Source organism: Diprion similis, chromosome 8, assembly GCF_021155765.1.
Source record: "Diprion similis isolate iyDipSimi1 chromosome 8, iyDipSimi1.1, whole genome shotgun sequence".
NCBI lineage: Eukaryota > Metazoa > Arthropoda > Insecta > Hymenoptera > Diprionidae > Diprion > Diprion similis.
In genome coordinates this window covers 21,071,850-21,093,365 of record NC_060112.1, presented here as the reverse complement: position 1 = coordinate 21,093,365, position 21,516 = coordinate 21,071,850, and the positions used below count along the sequence as shown (strand labels likewise).

Here is a 21,516-nt window from a genome sequence, read left to right as displayed (position 1 = left end):
TCATCTGCGCTCGCAAGAAAAGCTTCGGCAATTGCATAGTCGCTGCACAGTTATCACTTCTGTGGAATTACAGACTCCAACTTGATATTATAAAAGAATATGTCGACAAAGTATGAATTGGTATAAGGATATTATTTTTAGAATCCTCAGACGAGATACTCTAATTGTATAATTCGATTCAAGCCATGCATACGTACATACGTTCAAAAATTTTCTCCCCTCTAGTTCCCGAAGCTCTACGTCATAAGAACGACCAAAAATAATCCATTTTCGATTAAATCGATTTTTTCCCCGATTCAACGAGTATAATCAATTATTTTTCAAACTCCATTAATCGACCGACCTGATTATATTTCCTCATAATCGGCTTTTGTTTTTTACTCCCATGAACGATGCAATACAATATCAATTTATGTGATTAAAGTATTAATTATTATCATTGTATTACTTACTGAGTATCTATTTGATATAATACGTGAAGGATAAATGAATATTTTTACCTGAATTTGAAGAACATTTTTAATGAAACTATAAATTATCAAAACTTTTTCCGCTATTAAGACTACATACTGAAATTTACGAATTTTTGTTTCAAATGCGTAGTTCCAGAAAAATACGAAATGATCGATTATCGATTAATTTTTACTGATTCAATCGAGTCGTGTACGATTATTTTTTGGACCCAATTAATCGATGCATCAATCATTTTTAGCAAGGTAGTTGATGCTACTACGTCACGTACCGAGTGGGGCCTTTCTATGAATGGTATTGAAAGACTAATTGGCCAATTACAATATGTACTGAAAAGAATGCTTCGTCGTTTTATCTGCAGTAATAAATCTGTAAACGTTATTTATATTTATTCGATTTGCAAACTACAATAAATATTTTTGAGTTCCTGTACTATTTAAGATTATGAATTTGACTAGATGAAGCATCAAATCAAGTATGTCCCAGTCATAGTTTATAGAACGTTGATAAGTAATAAGTATCAATCAGCAACGCCCAATTCAATTTTGGTTGAAACACGATGTTGAACCTTTTGGTTCCTTTGCCTGACTGTTCGTTGATCTACATTTTGTCTATTAGAACGAGAAACATTTCGCAGCCGTAAAGAATTGGGGACCTGAGAATAATAATCATTACGATTGCTCATAGCATATAACACATTATGTGTTTGAAGCTCCAATTGCAACTAAATAAGTGCGCAACGACAAAAAAGTTCTTATAACGTCCAAGGCTTTTTGCAGGTAATATTTGATGGGTGAAAGCTGAATTTGAAAATAGCAGATGACCTCAAGTCTGGCATAAACTTTTTTGGGCCACTGTACATACATGTGCATGTAGACTTCGCAGAATCAATTGGTATTTGTTCAACTTGTGCGCTGTGATACCTTTGAACTTATCAACTGACAAAATTTGACGAGAGACTAGAAGTTTAGCAGAACATTTTACACAGTAACTTAGCATACGAATCGAGTCTACCTTGTCCCAGGCTAACTTTAAAAAATTAAAGTAATTAGTCGTGGCTTAGACGGCTGTTTTATTAATCTAGCGCGAGTATCCCCACCAGAAAGATAAACGGCTTTGATAATCAGCTTGAAAAATCAACTGGATTGAAAAAAATGATCACAGGAATGTCGAGGAGATAATGGTAACTGATTTGTCGAATTTGTAATTCGAGAAATCCGGTCGAAATCACTTTTTACCAGACGAAAAGTAAAGAGACGAGCTTGGCTCCAACAGACATATCATTTCTGTCGTTGCCCCGCATCAACTCTCTCTTAAGAGCTCTTACTTTACATATTTGGAGATAATCCTGCAGAAATTATTACCATGCACCCGCGAATAATAGGATATCGCACGCATAAATGCAGCCGAGTACTCAGACCTGCAACAAATCAAACATGGTTCTCATTCATAAATATTCATGAAGAGTTTATTAGCTTTGGGTACCAGATTAAAATCACATTTTATAAACATGCGATTTGCATTAATATCGCGATTTATGCATGTACGTGTGTATAAGTAATGAATAATAAACTAGCCAGTATACGCTCTACATTTTTTCTTATTGCCATTATTATAATCTATATTTTTTTCTCTCAACCTGAATTTGAATCAATCAAATCTTGCACCTAGACTGTATCCTCTGGCAAATGACCAATGCCTCGTAAATTCTAACTCGCTAATAGTTATACTCGTGCAGAAATTTTTCCACAACACCGTAGCTTCAACGATGACGAACCATGTCGACCAAGTGAGAAAGTGTCGAGAAGCCCAGTCCCTCGTGAATTCAGGTTCAAAGTGCCTCGCGGGGGTTCGAAGTACCCAGAGGCGTGATTGGAAGGTGAGATTGGTACCGGGTATTTGGTGCAACGCGAAGGTCGTTGGGACTAGATCGGTCTATCGAACCCGTTTGAACAAACGCGTGGCAACGAGACCTGTGCGAGACCTTGGTCTGTTTCGCCTAAGCTGTGGAATGTGTCTCCGAGTAAATGTGATCTGGAATTGCGATATTGAGAGCTCCATAAAGAGCTTCCCACCGCGGAAATGTCAATGTCAAATATCAGCAAGTACCCAAACCTTTGAGCGTTGTTGCTGTCGGTGGGGACTCAATCAGCAGGATAGACACCGCTATAAAAGATCATCCAGGCTCTCAGATCAGCACAACGCAACCGCAACTAGCGAGTACTGGATATCCAGCAGCGCTAACTCAAAACTATCAACATGAACCCCCTGGTGAGTGTGGCGAGTTAAATTAGTCACTTTTGCGGCGGAGGATCAGTGCGGAAAATCGTTAACTAGAAGTTGAACTCTTCTATACTCGAAGATAGCTTGTACAACAGCTTGAACAGTGTCTTGGAATAGTACTTAGATTCATTAAGTGTACACGACTAAAGTGGTCCATTTGATTTTATCAGTGACCAGAAAAGCTTTCGGACATGCTTCGGTGTACCTGATTATTTCATCACCACAACTCACCTCTTCTTCTCTTTCCAGATCGTCTTCTCTTTCCTCTTCGCCGTGGCTCAGGCCGGTAACCTAGGACTGCCGTTGGCTTACGGCGGCTACTACGGCGTCGCGGCGCCGCTGGCAGCTGACGGACGCGTCGTCGACACCCCCGAGGTGGCGCACGCCAAGGCCGTGCACTTTGCTGAGTACGCTAAGGCCGCCGCCGCCGCTGCCGCCCCTGGCCATGCCTACGGACCTGCCCCCGCCGCCTACTCCGGATACGGATACGGACATGCCGCCGCCCCTCTGGCCGCTGATGGTCGCGTTGTCGACACCCCCGAAGTCGCCCATGCCAAGGCTGCGCACTTCGCCGAATACGCCAGGGCCGCTTCCGCCGCCGCCGCCCCCGCCCCCGCTGCTTACACCGGATACGGATACGCCGCCGCCGCACCCCTCGGACACGATGGACGCGTCGTAGAGACCCCTGAGGTCGCTCAGGCCAAGGCTGCCCACCTCGCCGAACACGCTAAGGCTGCCGCCGCCGCCGCTGGCCACTATGGCTACGCTGCCGCCCCTGCTGCCTATGGACACGGATACGGATACGCCGCCCCCCTCGGACACGACGGACGCGTCGTAGAGACCCCTGAGGTCGCTCAGGCCAAGGCTGCCCACCTTGCCGCTCACGCTGCCGCCGCCGCTCAAGCTCACGCTTGGTAAAATTTCAACCCCGTCACACCGAGGGAGTAACCTTAGGCAGACTGATCCGATTTCTTATCTGTATATACGGTTCCTTTTTTAAATACACACCTGAAACCATTTGAAAATTAAACCTGACATTTTATTTCACTTTACCCCATATATCTACTGAAGGATAATATACGAGTATTATACCTCATCGTGTTACCTAAAAAGATATCGAAGAGAGTGGAAAACTTCATTGATTTATATGAAAATTTAGGAATGGTAGACAAACTTTCTACTGGGTGCGTATACAACTAAAATTTAGGTGCTTCGAGGATGATCACTTCATTTTTCTGAACGTGTATTAGAACTAGTTGAGAGGATAATTGAAACCTCACCTCAAAAAGAAGTTGTCGAACTCTTACTGAAAAGTAATTCCTTCTGAGCTCTGATTGAATATAGTGTTATTACGAATATCACTGCTCTTTGAGTAATTCAACTTGAATGACCTACATTAAATTCGAAAATTTGAATCCAATCTGTGCAGAAATCAACGCCACGTCTAATTTCAGAAAACTCATTTTGTCCACAATGGAATCCAACAATGACGTCTTCGAGAATCAGACTCGACTCCTCCAATCCTCATGCGAACAATCGAATCCTATGTCATTTCGTTTGTGGGTGATTTGCAGCTTCTGCAAACGGATGATGACACGACTTGTTCTGCGAAACGAAGGCTACTCTTTATTGCACCGAACTGCAGAAGTCGGTTCCTGACCTAGGTATTGTGTGCGCCGAACAATCGATTTTAATCTCCGATTCCTGGCTGCACGCATACACATCAATGCCGGTTTAAAATTGAGGTATACAACTTATGCAAGGTGTCGTGTACAAGAAATGGAACTATAAAAAAGAATGACGAAACACTCATCGCCCACTCTTATCGTTATTTATCGTCCTCGACTGCAGAAAGTACCTACAGTGCAGAATGTGCAAATATATGTTATCTTATTCTTTTCGCGTAACAAAAGGCATGCCGTTCGATAGTTCAGACAGTGTTGCATTAATCAATTGTTGCTGTGTGTAAGTTATATTGTACAGGAACGGTAACGTGGTTCACCAGTGGAGATAAAAATCTTAACGCGTTACGCGTTACGTATGGGTATGTATATCACATGTGGGTTATACATGTAACCCTGAGTGTGAAATATACTCCCATTCAGTCGGACACAATAGCTGCATTATTTCTCGAATTTCGCCGACTGTCAAATTCATACGAGAGCTAAAAAATTCCAAATGTGAGGATCGCGAATTTTGCAACTATTTTTTTGCAGCTTTTTATGTTCCGCTAAGTGAAGAGGAGAATTTAAAAAGGCTGCAAGTTTCTGCAACGAAGAATTTAAAGAAACGGAGAAAAACTATTTTTTATTCACTGCATCGTTAGTTGTTTCTTGAATTCGCATGAAAAAATGGCACCTTACAGCCGTTTTTAACTCTCTTCAATTTCAACACTTCGCGTACAGTTGCGCGTATTTACGAGTATATTCGTTGGAGCCATATTCAGAGTCATTGCGATTAGGAAAATTGTTTTCTATTACGTCAAGGTATTGCTAATATGCCGATCGTATTTTCTGAATAAATTCCGATTACGTAAGTTCAATCTAAATTCCGCATTAAACGAGAAACGTATATATATATATAACGTACGCAGGACAAGAAACGTTCGGAGAAAAAAAACTGATCTAATACTAACACGAAGTGTCCACATCAGAGTCCACCTTCGAAAGTCAAGACATGCTGAAATAGTTCGTAATGATTTGGAATTATCCATTTTCTAAACAACTATTAGTGTTTTTATTTTTTATTTTTTTTCAGTGTAAGTATAAGTTAATATTTAAAGCGACGTTATAATAAATTTCAAATTGAATAAAACAGCTGAGGCAAAGTGGTCTTGATTAGACATGAATATTTTATCCACATCCGTTCCGGTAATGAATAATAATTCCGATTATACCAGAAATGATTCAATGTTTATATTAGACATAAAATCGTTTCCCGATCTAAGGGCGACCGAGCCGATAGATCAAAATTTTACCCAACAAAATCGCACCTGTAACCTTGTCAATCCATATTCATCATCAATATCTCACAGAATGATTAGGTTTTGTAGGAAATAATGATATTTATCAATTTACCGTGACTCCGGCAACGTTCATTCAGTGACGCAATTCCGATCATTCCATTCCACGAATAACCAAACACTGCCACAGTTCGGCCCAAAAGGAAGAGAAAACGCTCTTCTTTTGTATAGATTGGATCAAAAAACATCTCCGGAAGGGGATCTCAGATGATCGTGCCTCGATGAGGTTCGATTATCTCCGGTGCCAGTCACTGGCCTCCAATCCTGGCTGCAGATGCTCGGTCTGAGTATGAGAATGCCGGCGGCGACGATGGGTGAGTGACTCCTGGACCATTTCGATGCATTGCACAATCGAGTTATCAATGTGCTCCACGAGAAGCTGGAGCGCGTGAAAAATTCTCGGTGGTAAGAAATCACGTGTCAACATACAAACAGCTTAGTGCACGCTTTCTTTGCAGAGTCTTCGAATTTCTAAATATCACATAAGTAGTTTGATCGGCGCTTTTTGCCACGACGTACGGTTCCTTTATGCTTGAAGATCGGTTACACGTCGTGATCTTCTGAGTTTTTGGCGTTTATACCTGCCAAGGCGTACCTACAGAGAATATCGTTAGAAATACGAAAACATATACTCCCTGTCATTGCAACGGACGAAAAATGTTCGCATTACGCGATCGGAGTTGACTCACGTAGAAACGATTTTGTGCCGGACGTAATCGCGCGTTCATTCTTATAGCGTTTTGCTGTATTATTCATTTTTATATCCACCTTGCCTGCCACCGTCTGACTTCGTTGGCGAAACCATTAAACCTGTAAGAAACGGTCGTTCGGTGAATTTCACATACTTCTCACTAAATTTTAATCAGTGAAAACTTACCGATTCTTAGTTCTAATTATACCACTGGAAGAACTCAACGCATACGGACTATTCGGTAACTTAATAATGAATAAATTTCACTGATTTTTTTACTTTTCTCTGAAGTATACTGACACCTGATTCATACTCAGAGTTCAAACACAAATAACAAATTCGGTTTGACTACCGATCTTTGCATACTTCGTACGTCAATCGCAGCAGTCTGGCAATGCGGATACAGGTTTGAAATTTAATTTCTAGCTACGATGAAATTGGATTTTCTGTTAACCGGCGCAAGTACCTCAAGGCCTCAACCTTAAGTCCTACACAGCTGCATGGTTCAACACCGAGTCGACAACCAAGACCGGTGTAAAACGTGGGCGTGGATGCCTTAGAGAATTAATCTGAGCAGTCGGGATATTGAATTCAGGACCATTTTCACCACGTCAGAACCCATTCGTCACTATGCGGCATAACAAACAATTGTTTACAGGCCTCTGATTAAATTGCTAAAGATCAGCCAACCGCGTAGTACAAACGCGCGGGCTTCTCGGGTTTCACGAGATATGCATGCAGCCGTTTCAATCGGTTGTGGTTAATTTTCACCAACGAAATTGCGCTGATCTGTGACTATGTACCTGTGACAAACCGTCACTGCCATACTACCTTTGGCCAATCAGCTTAAGCAATCATCTTCACCGCTCTATAATGTAAGTAGATCAAGTCTGTATCAACCGCCACGACGCCCAAGTTTCGGGTTCTCCTTGTAACAGAGATCTTCGCGTGATACAGAAGTACACGCCATACTCGAGGCTTGAAATGATATCCGCAAAAGTATTGCACTATTTTTCAGAAATTTTCGAGTAGGTACCTGGAAGCCTGGAAAGTTGCAGAGAACCGTTGCAAAACGTCGACGAGGCACGACTCTGCAAAGAGTTGGAAACGAAAAAAAAGGCTTAAAAAGAAAAGAAAAGAAAGGAAATGAACATGAGATTGAAACAAGAATGTTGCTTCAGCATGCGTATCGCGCTCCTTAATAAAACGAGGAAACATGAGTTCAGGTCGTGCGAATTACAACACGGTCAAAACCTTTACACCTCTGAAAAATATGATCTTTCCCAACTCTGTGGCGTGTGACATAACACGACTCACCTAGATTCAAAATTACTTACGGCATCTTGCGGAATGCCAACGATCTAATTAGAAAAAGCGTAATGTGCTATAATAAAAGTGTAGGTAAGTACCCAACCATCAACCCAATTCGCTTGACTAAATTTTCAAACCACTACGTTTCATCGAAGGACATATCGTACAGACACACGTGAGTGCACTTAATTTGATCTACTCAACGCGGGTCACCAATCACAATTAAACCCGGCCAATTGTTATAACGATTGCCGATATGATAAGGATAAGCAAACGTGCCGTACAGACAACGTGCTTTTCAACGAGTAAAAATGTATATTCTATATATACCGAGATCGAATCAGATTGCAAATCGATATTGTCAGTCACAGGCAGTATCCGCCTGCGCTACCGCGTTGGTTCGGCATCTGTACTATTTTTTATTTTATTTATTTTTTTTTAAATTTATTTTCGAGAAACAGGCATCCGTGCCATACAGAAACGTGGATATGACACGCGGAAGTCTTACTTCCCGCCGATCACGCGAAAAACTGTCAGAGCGATTGTTTCATCCTGCAGAATATAACCACCGAAGAGGCTCACGTACAAGTTGAAACTGGTTCGATTCCAATGCATTGCCTTTGTTCATCGCCTTTGTTTCCTCTGCCTCTCCTGAACTTTATACGAGGCAGTCGAAGGATCGCATTGCTTCATTCCCGGCTTACCTCGACGTCGGTGGTCGAATGCCTTATGCAGATCCTGGGTCGTTAGAATATCAGGATAATTCGCGATTGACCACTACAAGGTACAGGTTGAAATACCTACCTACATACATACATACACGTGGCATGCATCGTACATGGAGGTAGATAAGGCAAGGTGCCGCAGGGCTTCGTCGAGGTCCAGCGTCAGAGGCCAGAAGTAACGACCGCCTCGTCGTCGGGCAAATGTCAAGGTCGTACTTGGGGCCGTTGAAGTCGAGGCGAACCGAGGCGAAGCGAATCGAAGCGAGAGAAGCAGAGCCGGGTTAACATTGGGGTGCGGGCGTGGTCCTTTTCCATCGGGAACCGATTTGCCGATCGCTATGTATGCGGGAGGGGGCCTCGTATAAAAGGAACTCTCACTGTCCTCCAGGAACACAGACGGAATCGAGAGGAGAGATAGCGAGTACTGGTCGCCAGCAGCGCTATTCAGATTGCAGTACCATTCCAAGTACAGTACACGCCAAGTACCTACCCGTCACCATGAACCGTCTGGTAAGTCGCCTTAAGAAACAAAGGAAAGTGAAAGGTGTTACCAGCCTCTCACAGCGTCACCACCACACCCCCCTCCACTTATCACTAAACCGGGCAACCTCCCTGCCCCCGCATCTTTCGTCGCCCCGATTTAACTGTCACCGTGATTCGTCGTTGCTGGACAAGCTTTTTTACCTCGCTTCAAGGTGAACTGATAACAGCGTCAGCTTCTTTCTCGTTTCTCGAGCGAGGGCTAATTTTAAACTCTGGTATTTCGCCAGCGATTTCTTGCTCCTGCATCGCACAGTTTGCACTTGCGATCCTTGCTGCAGGAGTGCATCTACTCTTGCAATTCCGAAAGATCATATGGTCTTTCTCTTTCCTGTGCTTCCACACTCGTGATATTTCATTTCACCGACAGCCCCGTTCTCCAATGACCTATCCAGATCGTTAGACTTGGATCGGTGATACCTGTAATACGGTTTGACTACGAAACTCGATACGGATTCAAAGCAATTTCACTGTCTGCCTATTTACGCGCCGTTTCGTCAATATGTGCTGCACTAAACGAGGTATTCAGATTTTTTAAGCCTTCGCTGAAGCGGTCAGTTTTGTCGAACTGAACCCCAGCCATTCGAATTATCGCTTCATATTATCGTTTCCGATATTCGATACGTGAGATCCATTTGATGGGGTCGTAAAATTCTGTGTTCCGTGAAGAAAATCCTGTATTCACTTCTGCAACTTCTTATACTTCAAACGACAATGTCACGGCGCCAGTGTGAGTCCATCGTTGCACAACGAGGATCCGATTGATCCAGGTGCAACGCTCTCTACTTCAATTCAGTCCGATCTCTCCTCGATCATCGATCAAGGTATAGCGGACAGTTGACAAGTGTTAGTCCGTGACTGCTTTGGCGCCACTCTCCCATCTACGGACACAGATACGTCGTGACTAGACAACGAAATCACTGACATCCTGGTTGCCTTGAGACGTCAAAACCATTCGCGCCAAATCAACAACGACACAAATAAAAATCTATACTTGTCCAGACACATACATACACATGCTGGGAAAATTCACCATCCCTTTGATCTGCTTCCGCGTTCTACGGTCCCAAAACACCTCATCTTTCCCACTCACAACACCCTTGAAACCTACAGAGTTCAATATTAGACTGAACCATGGTGCGCTTGCTGAAACCCTGTGACATCTACAGCGTAGCTCTTAACCATTCCAGCCCGTAATAAATAACCTGCAGATCACGACAAGACCCAGTTATTTTGACCTAGTCATGCCCGAGACGGTCCAAGCGTTGCTGTAACATTGGCGGTGTTAACCAGAGCACCTTGGTCTCACGACACCAAGGCCAATCGGTCCCAGATTTCTCCAAACAGCGTACTTATTTGGCGCAGATTACGAATCGCGCGTTCTAACCATGTGACCATTGTCCATTTGCAGATCATCCTCGTGGCTCTGGCCTGCTCGTGCAGCGCTGGATACTCCGGATCACCGGCCTACGGAGGCCACGGTGTCGGACCTGCGTCAGGAGCTGTGCAGTACGCACCACCAGCACCGGTCGGTGAAGATGGGAGCGTGATCGACACCCCCGAGGTGGCGCAGGCCAAAGCGGCTCACTTCGCGGAGTACGCGAGGGCCGCGGCTCGTGCCGCCGAGGAGAAGGCCCACCAGGGCAGCCAGGGTGGCTACGCTCCCCAGGGTCTCGGTTCCTACGCCGCTGGCCCGACACCCGCCCCCTACTCCCGGCCAGTTTACGCCAGCCCTGCCCCCGTCTACGCGAGTCCTGCACCCTCCTACGCCGCCCCCGCACCCCAGGCCTACTCTGCGCCCCAGCAGTACAACGCCCCCACTTACTCGGCCCCCAAGGCCTACAACGCCCCGGCCACCAAGGCCGCTTTCGTCCCTGCGCCCCTCGCTGAGGATGGAACCGTGATCGACACCCCGGAGGTTGCCGCCCTGAAATCTGCCCGTCTGGCTCAGCTCGCCGAGGCCGAGGCACGCGCCTACAAATATGGTGGAGCCGAGGACTACAATGGCCAGGGTGAGTAATGCGCGGAAAGGATAGAGTCGTTGAGGTCCGACTTGCTCTGTTTGTATTGGAAAGAACAGGACGGCAGCCCGATCTTGAATTCTTGATTTTGATGGAGCTTTAATCCCAGTAGGGAGTTTATCCCTTAGCTTGAGGATCCCAAAGTCGCGAATATATACCAACTGACGCCTCGGCGGGTAACATTTCAGAACCGCGAAACGAAAGACTGACGCAACCACGCGGTGAAACCGGTTTCTACAAACGGTCTCAATCAACACAGTCCCAGATAAATCAGTTTTTAATCTCGGTCGTAATTGCTCTATATAAAGTGGTGATTTATTATCGTGCTTAAAACCTCCGATGGTTAATCCATATTTTGGCACTCCAACTCACGATCTCTCGATCGATCTCTCGATCAATCAATCACAATCAATCTCTCGAGTTTTTCACGATACTCTAGATGTCTTTGAAGCTGACAAGCTGAAACAATTGAGCTAAATTAAAAGAAACTCAGTCAATGATCCTCTTCTTCCTCTTATTATCCCACCTTACCTTCTTCTTCAGAATACGCAGCCGCTCCCCAAAGGTACAGCGCCCCAGCAGCCCCCCAGTACAACTCCGCCCCCAACGTGAGGTCCTACGCAGGACCCGGATCCTACTCTCAGGGTGCCCGAGGCTACGCCGCAGCTCCAGCAGCCTCTTCTCCGATCCGTTACGACGCCCCAGCTCCGACTGACAGGGACGGACGCGTCGTCGAGACACCGGAAGTGGCTCAGGCCACAGCAGCTCACCTGGCAGCTCACGCTGCGGCGACCTCGTACCAGCCCCAACAAGCTTCTTACCAGCCCCAGCAGGCCTACCAGCAGCCACAGAGGGCCTTCCAACCGGCCCAGGGATACCAACCACACTGGTAAAGTGATAAAGAAGAGGAAGAAGAAGAAGAGGACGGGGAGTGAAGAACCGGCATATAATGCCCCGCGAGTAATCGACGTACTGTAAATAATGCTAGGCCAATAATAAATTGTTTTATATACAAATTTGCCATTGTAACAATCGAGATTCGTACCACCCACGTTTTCTAATCCATGAACTGTTTCGCAATTGTACTGCAGCCGTATTTAACAAACCGCTAGATAATTTTATTCCTTTATGAAAACGTGATGTAATCATCCCGTGCGTTTATTCAGCCTGGTACCAACGATCAATTGTCTCAATTCTTCCTCGCAGTAATAAACTAATTGGCAGCTATTCAGTATAACCCCGGTCCTTTTGCCAAAACTGTTTACAAGCACTTGACACTTGTCCGATCATCGAGCGCTGAAAAATGAATCTAGGAATTCCTGATCGTGCTGAAAACCAGACCCTCCAGAGTCAGGATCACCCTGTGTTTCTAGAAACGGACACTTTGCTCCGAATTGACTCTCTGCATTAGAGGGTTGCTGAAATTTGTCGTAAAAGTTTGACGCAAAATAAAAAATATGAAAATACCTTATACGCATAATTTTATCCGCGTGATATTAATTTCACAACATATAAATTGAGTAATTACACGACTACTCACGTTGCATGTATACATATATAACGTAGTTCGATCCGAAGACAACTTCAATGTCTATGAGTATAATTTTCAAATCAACCTCTGCTTTCAAAGTGTTTTTGAATTCCTCATTGAGCAATAATCGACACTGCACACTAGTGGTTATACGATGGAGTAATCGGGTAAGGATAATTTCCGGTGAAATCCATCAGTTATATTATCGAGTCCTGTAGCCTGATAGAAATTGATGAAATTGAAGAAATAATAGCAGACGGTTGACCGAAGGCTGGTACGTAGTCTGAGAAGTGAGCAGGTATTACTCATAGACCACAGGCTAGCCTCGATTTGATTTTGTCGCGGATTGCGGTAAGTGTAACTCAAGAGATCATAGAGATAACGACGCGTTTTCACCCGATGTAGACATCGCGGCCCGTTGCAGCTACTCACGTCTGAGATCTAATGGCTGTGATTCGTCAGAAGCGTAGAATGAGGAGGAACTTTAAAAACCGAGTATATGCGGCCAAACTAACAGCTGCATTATTGTAATTCCGCTCCTCAATTTCAGGGTTACAAACAATCTTGATATTTGTTGAATTTTTGCTCAGAGTTGTAAAGATTTTAGCTACACGTGAACCCCGTGAACAAGTAGTTGGAATTGTCGTTTTTCCACTTCCGCAGCTATCCATCGACTGGAGGTTGTGAAGGTATGACGTAATTACCGTTCACATAACTCTATAGCAGTATAATAAAATTACACGAAAGTTTTGTCGACTTTTTTTTCGCGGCACCACTCGCAGCGCATAAAGTTTTTTCCTCTCCAGTTTTGTTGCCTCGTAGGCTTAGATAGAAGACCGACGTAACAGTGTTAAATCAAGGGAGCTGGTCACTCGCGAGGCCATCGTAAAACGTCGAGAAATAAAAAGGAGAAGAAATTAGGAGCAAAAATCTCAAATTACCGATCTGTATCGCGAATCTTTGGAATTTATATGTCGCAACACTACATGCCTTACATCGCGATTGTGTTTAATATATCTTACGTGAATTCGCTGTAGAGAATTAATCTTACGAAATAGGTCATCGAGATGACGACGTGAGAAGAAATGCCGGAGAACGGAACATCGAGCCCTTTTATTCCGCAGCGTGATCAATCGTTTCCACAAAGTCTTATACCTTTGGCTTTAAATGGTTTTACACAAAACGCAATAAAATCACTCTCAACCGTTTGTAGAAAGTGTCCGAGACGAAATTAGGCTTACTTAACGGTAGCCGCCGGTAATTAATCATTGTATTATCCGCGGGCGAGCAATTGCTGATGAGTATCGAGTTACCACCGCGTTTGCGCTTCGAAACCCGATGACGCGTGGTCAGGGAATTATCGTAATACCATAAACAGGGTTCGAGACATGCTCGAGTGGATCTATTTCAACGGGACACCCCTTAGTCAGTCCACGAAGTGGAGTCGATCTGCATTTGAAAGGTCGCGAAAAGTACAGCGAGCCAAGCCTCGTCGACGGAAAGATCTGAAACCGCGATGCAGAAACAATCTCACGAGACTTTTGAGCAATGCATGAATACCCTGGAGTCGAAATTGCAAGATATTGGCGAATTAATTTACAGGATACGATGGAAGGCAGCCGACTGAAGTCCAGGCGAAGTCCGCCTCTTCAAATACTGGCTTAAGATTATCGTGGTCCAGATTTTTGGCGGAGGTGATCGTCGTTTTCGGCGATCAATGGATTTCTGAAACTCCTAGACATGAGTGAGAGGCGGTGGCGACTCGCAGGACTGGGGATAAAAGAACGAAAAAAGTAATTCGAAGCACTAGATAGTTGGCCAGATGTAATGTTTGAGTCACGTAAAATATATGATCGGCCGATCGGTGAACTCGTTAATTTCGGCACCCGACCACCGTAAGATATAGACTCGTTAACGCCGTTGTCGGCATGACCCAAACGTTATACCCCGTTGTGCAACCATTGCTTGTTGCCCGACGCAGTCGAAAAAATTTTTATTCAAATCAGAGGTATTGCGACGTTAGATGCTCGACAACGGGACGCGAGGATTAATAAATAGGCGAAATCTGGGCCTCGGCTAATTTGCATGGATGCAGGTAAGAGGCTTGCGATTCGCAGCAACGATCGGTCACACCTGTCGGATTTTAATGAAAAATTGACAAACGTCAAATGAGTAGATAACGTTATGCGCGTTCAGACTGGAGGAATAAGGAAATGTACGATATTCGATTTCGAAAACGGAGAGCGTGATTTACCTGCAGTTTTGTAACTTTGTACGAACAAGGAAATGATCTGGAGAACCGCATCATCGCGGTTCGACAGTCAATTACAGTCGCTAATCATGCGCGTGCAAATTTAAAAAATATTACGATTTGTAAATGATGACGCAAATATGCAATCCCAATTTGATTATTGAACTTTTTGTGTCCAGCTTAGTTCCGCTGTTTAAAAAATCTGCAAATCCAATTGTCTAGGGTAAAACAAGTGTTTATCGACGAGTTACTCTCTCACGCTACTTATTAAATTCTGTTTTGTGAAAAACGTGACAATTTTACTCGACACTAATTTTTCGAACGATGTTCGTTCTCAAGACCGTAGTGATTAGTCGAAAAATGGACCACGATTAACCGCTACAGTCGCAGCAAACTGTTATTTTCTAATTCGATTTTCTTTTCTCCTTGGGCGAAAGAACCTGCGTGTTTTGATGACGCAAATTACCGCACCAACACCTTACGTTAGTCGCGTCACGCATGTTGAACCTGAGCCGTCCTCGCCACATTTCAATTCCAAATGGTAATAACGGTGCATGCCACAACCGAACCGCGTCCTTGCCTCATCCGCGGCCACGAACACCGCACAAGAACAATAACACCTGCTGCTGTGGTCTGCCAGGAAGGTGGACGAGGGATTCGAGGATCGAGATCGACGCCAAGTCGAAGTTGACGAATCCATCCCTTATTCGAGGGTTCGTCGAATTTCTTGATAATTAGCAACGAGACTTGCAATCAACGAGAGGAATTCGATAATAATTAAATAACAATTGTAAAATGAGTAGAAACTGTGTTACAGGCACATGTGCGTGACCACATGTGGAGCGTACCTGCGTGAATTTTCGCAATCTAATGCAACGTTGCCCCTTGCTTGTGAAGTTGCAACAACAACAACGCGAATATTACAAAGAATAATTAATTAGAAAAGAAAAATACGCGGCGTTTATGAGGAAAGCGTGCCGATGCATTTTAATAAAAAAGAAAATTCCGAGTACGAATAAGAGTCAGTTTTTACGAAATTGAAAAGATGACAAGTTCAAGTTTTAATACGTATAAAAAAAGCAAAAGTTAGTAGAATTTCTTTGTGGAATTTGGTTTAACGTAAATGTAAAAATATAAGAGCGGAGAATTTATCAATTCTTATTCGATAAAAGAATAATCTGAAAGGATGTGCAGATTCGAAACCCACAATTTCTTACACGTTTTACGCAACACCTCCTACGAGTTGCAGTGTCGTTCTTTTCTCGCGGATTTTCTTCACGTGGGTATCAGACGGAAAGAAGACTACCTTGAGCAACTTCTCTGATCTATGACTATTGCTTATAGATGCGTAGTAGGTATAATATTTTGCGGCTTGGCGACAAAAGGACTCATGTATAAATCGTGCCATTTATTAACACGCTGCACTATAATGTCCCTGACATATTTTATTCGAAATTATCTGGGCTTCTAAGGGATATCGCAAAAGCTAAAGTCTGCAAGAACAGGAAAAAATAAAAACCGCAAAACCGACCGCTAAAACAGAAAGATATTTGAATTATTCCAGTTCCAGGTTTTCGGGAATACGAATTATTTTGAACGGCAACAACTTTAGAATCGGGTTCGAGATTGGAAAAAGATTATTCTATTGCCTTTTTCAACTTTTAATTGCATGAAAAATGTCCCTGCAGTTTGAATCGTTTAAAATTTTCTGCGTGTTCGAAACGAGTAACTATTGCGTTGTAACTTTACCAAAGTGTATAAAAACCTCGGCGCCAAAAGATGGATAAAAAATTAATCGATTTTCGTTGCTTAGAGCGACGTATAAATCAGAGCAAAAAATAACGTAGGCGTTCCTTGATAGTCGAATTAGCATGAAGATATAGCATCAAGTAACTCGAGAATAATTTCTGCACGTGAACTTGCCAACCGCAGGGATGCAAGTATTTTTTGAGTCGGTAACACGGTTGTGCAATTTTTTTTTCCAAAATTGAAGATGAACGTTAAAGGGTCGACCAATTGCAAGCTAGGTGATTACCAGGTAATTAGAGTATTTTTCTGGGCGTGGCGATAGAGATATACGGTTGTCGTAGTGGTAACGCCAACTTGAGTTGCTATAAAAGCGACAGCTCTCTCGTTCCCAGCGCACTTCGATCCGATCCAAGTCCTATAAGGTTTCACGTTTTGTGGTGTCTCAGTAACGCAGCGATGAAATTACTTGTAAGTGCAGCGTTATAACAAATGGTATATTAACACCGCGCGATATACAGGTGAAAGAATTAATCGTTTTTACACTAAAAACACTAATCATATATCGTCGCAAAAAATTAGATAATAAGGAAGATAAATAACAAGATCAGCTCGCGTTGATTAGAACAACGTTCGATTAAATCGTTCGTACAAGCTTCCAATACTTATAGCAATGTTTAAAATTATTGAAACATGACGGTGCTCGTGTTAGAAATTGTATTTATTGCTTTATAGAAAAAACATCTGTAGATCCTGTGATCAAAAATTAATTTTTCAGATCAAATAATCTATTCTTGATGAGCTAAATTCTAGATTATAGAACATTAAGTCCAGATCAAAATATAACATGACTAAGGATTTCGACAATTATTTGCTCTTGAACAATTATCTCAATTGCGTAAGGCTGAATATTTTTTCCAACTTCCTTCAATTTCGCGATCCAAAAATTTGAAAATCGATCAGATCGATCAGCACGACCGCGACAACCGGGAGTTGAAGCTTCTCCGAGAATCGACTATGCAGCTCACGTAGCGTAACTTTTGAGAAAGACCGGAGCAGGTTTTCACCTCGCATCTGCGGTCGGCGGTATAAACCGCGTGAAATATGGCGAAGGGAAATCTGGACTGGAGCGAAACGTGCGCGACGGTAGTCGTAACCAAAGAAAGAGGCAAAAAAAAAAAAAAGCATCGTAAAAAGAGTGTGAAAACCGTCCCATTTCACATCGCCGAAGAGAATAACCACGCGTGAGGCCCAAAAATAAAACTGTTATGTACTTCCAGGCGATCTTCTCCATCGCCGCTTCCCTCGTCGCAGCCACCCCTGGATACCAGGTCGTCCCTTCCTCCGGATACGGCTACCAGGGACCCTTCGCACCCTTGGCTCACGACGGAAGAGTCCTCGACACCCCCGAGGTGGCCCAGGCCAAGGCGGCCCATCTGGCTGCTCACGCGGCCGCTGCTGCGAGGGCCTCTCGACGACACCAGATCTACGATCAAGGCCCCGTTTACGACTATAACGAGGAGCCCAACGCCTACGAGGCCGCTGCCGCGTACTCCGCACCCCATTCTCAGAGCTACCATGGACCACCAGCTCCTCTGGCCCATGATGGACGCGTCGTTGACACACCTGAGGTGAGAAATAAAAAGACGAGGTAAAGGGGTGTGTCAATATGCGAGTTGACGGTTTGTATGAAAAAGTGGGTTCATTTTTTGGGGTTTATACCTCGACGATCAACCATTCAAATCCGATGGAGTTTGTTTTATTCAAAAGATATATGTACATCGAGTTTACGTTTCAAACGATTTTGATAGGAAGGATTTTTATTCACTCCAATGTCAACCTCGAAAACTATTCAAACAATTTACACGAAAAATTTGGACCGCACTGATTTTTTTCAAGTCTGCTATTGATCACATATTTCTTATACAGATTGCAAAAAAATGTTTAGCGATTAAAAAGAGTCTTTTTCATTGGACTTAAATGGGTTTGGGTTTTGAAGAGTCAATTCTGTATTTGTTGGAGCCTCTTTTTTGTCCCGACCAATTATCTGAGAACCGCTTGTTATCGTTGTTATTGTTTGTTCAAATTTTTTTTGCCAACATCAAGCATCACATAAGGAATCGAATGAGGAATTGCGAAGGTCTGAGAGTAACGCGTGGGTTGCAACTTAGAACCAGCTAGTTCAGACTCGTGCTCGCCTTGTACTTGAACTTTAGAAACCGATTTGTCAAAATGTCATTTTTCTGCACTCTACTGAACACTGATATCATAACCCGGAACAGAGGTTACTCCATTAGCACGTTTTACTCAATTTATTTTTGCGCTAAGATATTCCACTTCTATTCCGAGGATTTGTTTTATTTAACTGTGATGATTTGAGTTGAAAACTCCTGAAATGAAAACGATTCTGATGACGAAATTTTTTTATCTTTCCATAATTTCGAACCGATCAATCTGGGAAAGCATTTCTAAGTTAAAACGTCTCAACTTTTCTTCACACATACAAAAATCTTGAATCAAAAATATTATTCACGAGATATCCTCTAGATCAGGTATCGTAGCAATGAATTATCATCGATCGAGTTAGCCGGAGCGCGAAGTAAGCAAACAGCTGGTCACGCTAGATTTATGGTAATCAATCTTTACCGTCGACAACCTTACTAAGGTTTCAAGACTCAAGGGTAATAGATGCAGCTGAATGAATATACAAGAAACCATTTTCCCGTTACATCCAATTTCGTTACCTCATACTTTCTCGTCTGTCTCTTTCATTCAGCGATAGTGAAAGTAAACTACATAATATAGGTACAACAAATCCGTCCTCTCGTGAAGCTATACTAATCCTTTAGCAAGGAATTCTTCTCTTGCACGTTATAACGTCACGTCATAATGAATTATTACAAATATAATCGCATGGATCTATCAGAAAAACCTCAAATAAATTTACATTTCACGCTCGGTAAATTCTTCCTACAAACAAAGATCCATGTTCCACCCAACGCTATAAATAATACCCAGAGACTCGCACAACTCATGTATCTTCAATTCCTGTATAAAGGTCGCCCACGCGAGGGCCACTCATCTGGCCGCCCACGCTCGAGCAGCATCCATAGTCAGCCAGTACGGCGGATACGAAGACGAGGGTGGATACAGAGGCAGGACGACGGAAGGACACGCGGGATACGCAACGCCGGTCCGGGTTTCCTACACGCATTCCGCCCCCGTCGGATACCAAGGACCACCGGCGCCTCTGGATCACGAAGGGCGAGTGATCGACACGCCGGAAGTTGCTCAAGCCAAAGCTGCGCACCTCCAAGCCTACGCAAAGGCCGCAGCGCTGGCTGCCCAGCAGAGTTATTCCGCGGCGGAAGGGCCGTCCGATGACCATTCTTTGAAGGAAGGACCATCCTACGAGGAGAACTATTATTACTGACGTTAAAAACGGGGTTTCTTTCTCGTTTTAAGATTCGCGTTGGACTTTCCGTAACATCTTGTTCGCCAACTTTTGAAGCTACGGAGAGTCTAACGAACTTGGAATTCGTCCAGGACACTGCCATGGTCGGTGCGAAGGTCCGATGTCCCTGGTTGTAACTAAACAGTCGTTCAAGCGATTAAGAATTTTCCAAATTCTATTCTCGTCTGGTTTTTTTCTCGACACTTTTCATCTATTTCACAAATTATGGAAAAAAAATTCATTCCAAAATTAGAAACGTTAGTTGAGCTTGATGTTCCCATTGCATAACTACTTTTCCATTGGACTATAATTGGAAATATTTAATTGGCTTTTTCATTGCGTTTTTATCGATCCAGTCCGACCGAATCTCATCGCATTAATTTGTTGTATCTTTTCTCGGATCGCTTCACTCAGGTACGCGACGGTAAAATCTCATTGATATGGCCTCTCATGAAAAGGAAGAGAAGAATCGGGTTTCACCAAATCACTTAAACACGTACAGTCCAATGAAAGCGAATTGATGATCAAATCGAGAACCGTGACTTCATCGCTCGTATTTTACAGTCCTTTTCTTATCACGGTTTTTGTTCTCGTTTCGTTATTTCCTCCAACCATGGATATCGATCGTTCCCTTTTTTCCGGCGCGCGGCTCGATCACGACTTACCGCCGAAATGTCTTCGCCACTAATTTTTCTACACTTAGATATAATAATTGTATAATTTACGTGTACGTACGTTTGTCCTTTGATAAATTATAATATGTTACTATATTATCATATCCTGTTCAGATGCCCTGTCCCCTGTTTCCTTATTTATTAATAATAATCCGTTTCGAACATAATCTGCAACGGGAAGGCGTGAAATAAACAGCGCGGTGCATCGCTATTCCCGATCGGTATCTCATGTCACTTTCTTTTCAGGATCTATATTACTCTCCCGCTTGTCAATGGGCCACTCCATAATACACTTGCGCTTTTGTATGAACATAATAACCGTGTAATATGCGCATATTATGCGCTCCACAGAGGCACTTAAGGTGGCCGAACAACCTGTCAATTATAGAGATAAGAAATCCGGGCGTTCCCAAAGTGCAACTGTCGTAAAAAACGTCATCGTACACGTATGCAATCGACTGCAGATCACGACATGAAATTATATACATATAGGTTGCAAAAAAAAATTAATCATCAGCCGTAATCTCATTAGGTAACTTGTTGCGACGACAGTTTGATTTTGGTTTCTGCGTCAGAAATAGAAAGACGAAGAAAGCTGATTTTTTATTGCAAAACAAATTCTCCAACCAGGTTAAATTATTTGATTTAATAATTTGCATCGGCGCTCATGTATCTTGGTAATTGGGATGCAAATGCATCTTTCTGCACATCGAACAGAGTTTATTCGTAATAAATGGATCATTCGTCAAGTCCACTTTCGGATGAATCGATAATTCTCTGAGCGTATTCTCTGAGA

At 43.3% G+C, this 21,516-nt stretch overlaps 2 protein-coding genes across 3 annotated transcripts; both read left to right on the top strand.

Moving 5' to 3' along the window:
* The first annotated feature begins 2,585 nt into the window (after positions 1–2,585).
* On the top strand, positions 2,586–3,784 carry LOC124409473 (cuticle protein 18.7-like). 2 transcript variants are annotated; one of them, XM_046887089.1, is made up of 3 exons: positions 2,586–2,742; positions 3,004–3,369; positions 3,505–3,784. In XM_046887089.1, exons 1-3 carry the CDS (start codon positions 2,731–2,733, stop codon positions 3,670–3,672), a joined length of 546 nt encoding a protein of 181 aa, XP_046743045.1. In that variant the 5' UTR covers positions 2,586–2,730; the 3' UTR covers positions 3,673–3,784. The 2 variants fall into 2 exon arrangements, with proteins under 2 accessions (XP_046743045.1, XP_046743044.1); XM_046887088.1 differs by having other exon boundaries at positions 3,004–3,784.
* Positions 3,785–8,830: 5,046 nt separating this feature from the next.
* Positions 8,831–20,822, top strand: LOC124409126. The gene is made up of 12 exons (XM_046886546.1): positions 8,831–9,013; positions 10,455–11,055; positions 11,608–11,955; positions 13,001–13,061; positions 13,259–13,284; positions 14,198–14,339; positions 14,496–14,603; positions 15,664–15,759; positions 16,411–16,464; positions 16,937–17,063; positions 17,873–18,223; positions 19,651–20,822. Exons 1-12 carry the CDS (start codon positions 8,846–8,848, stop codon positions 20,023–20,025), a joined length of 2,457 nt encoding a protein of 818 aa, XP_046742502.1. The 5' UTR covers positions 8,831–8,845; the 3' UTR covers positions 20,026–20,822.
* The last annotated feature ends 694 nt before the right edge of the window (positions 20,823–21,516 follow it).

Excerpts from the sequence above, each read along its gene's own strand:
- LOC124409126 (XM_046886546.1), top strand. The coding sequence starts at position 8,846 with ATGCGGGAGGGGGCCTCGTATAAAAGGAACTCTCACTGTCCTCCAGGA. Across the intron at positions 16,465-16,936 it reads GGCAACAACTTTAGAATCGG|TGGTAACGCCAACTTGAGTT; the intron begins GTTCGAGATTGG and ends CGGTTGTCGTAG. Across the intron at positions 17,064-17,872 it reads ACGCAGCGATGAAATTACTT|GCGATCTTCTCCATCGCCGC; the intron begins GTAAGTGCAGCG and ends ATGTACTTCCAG.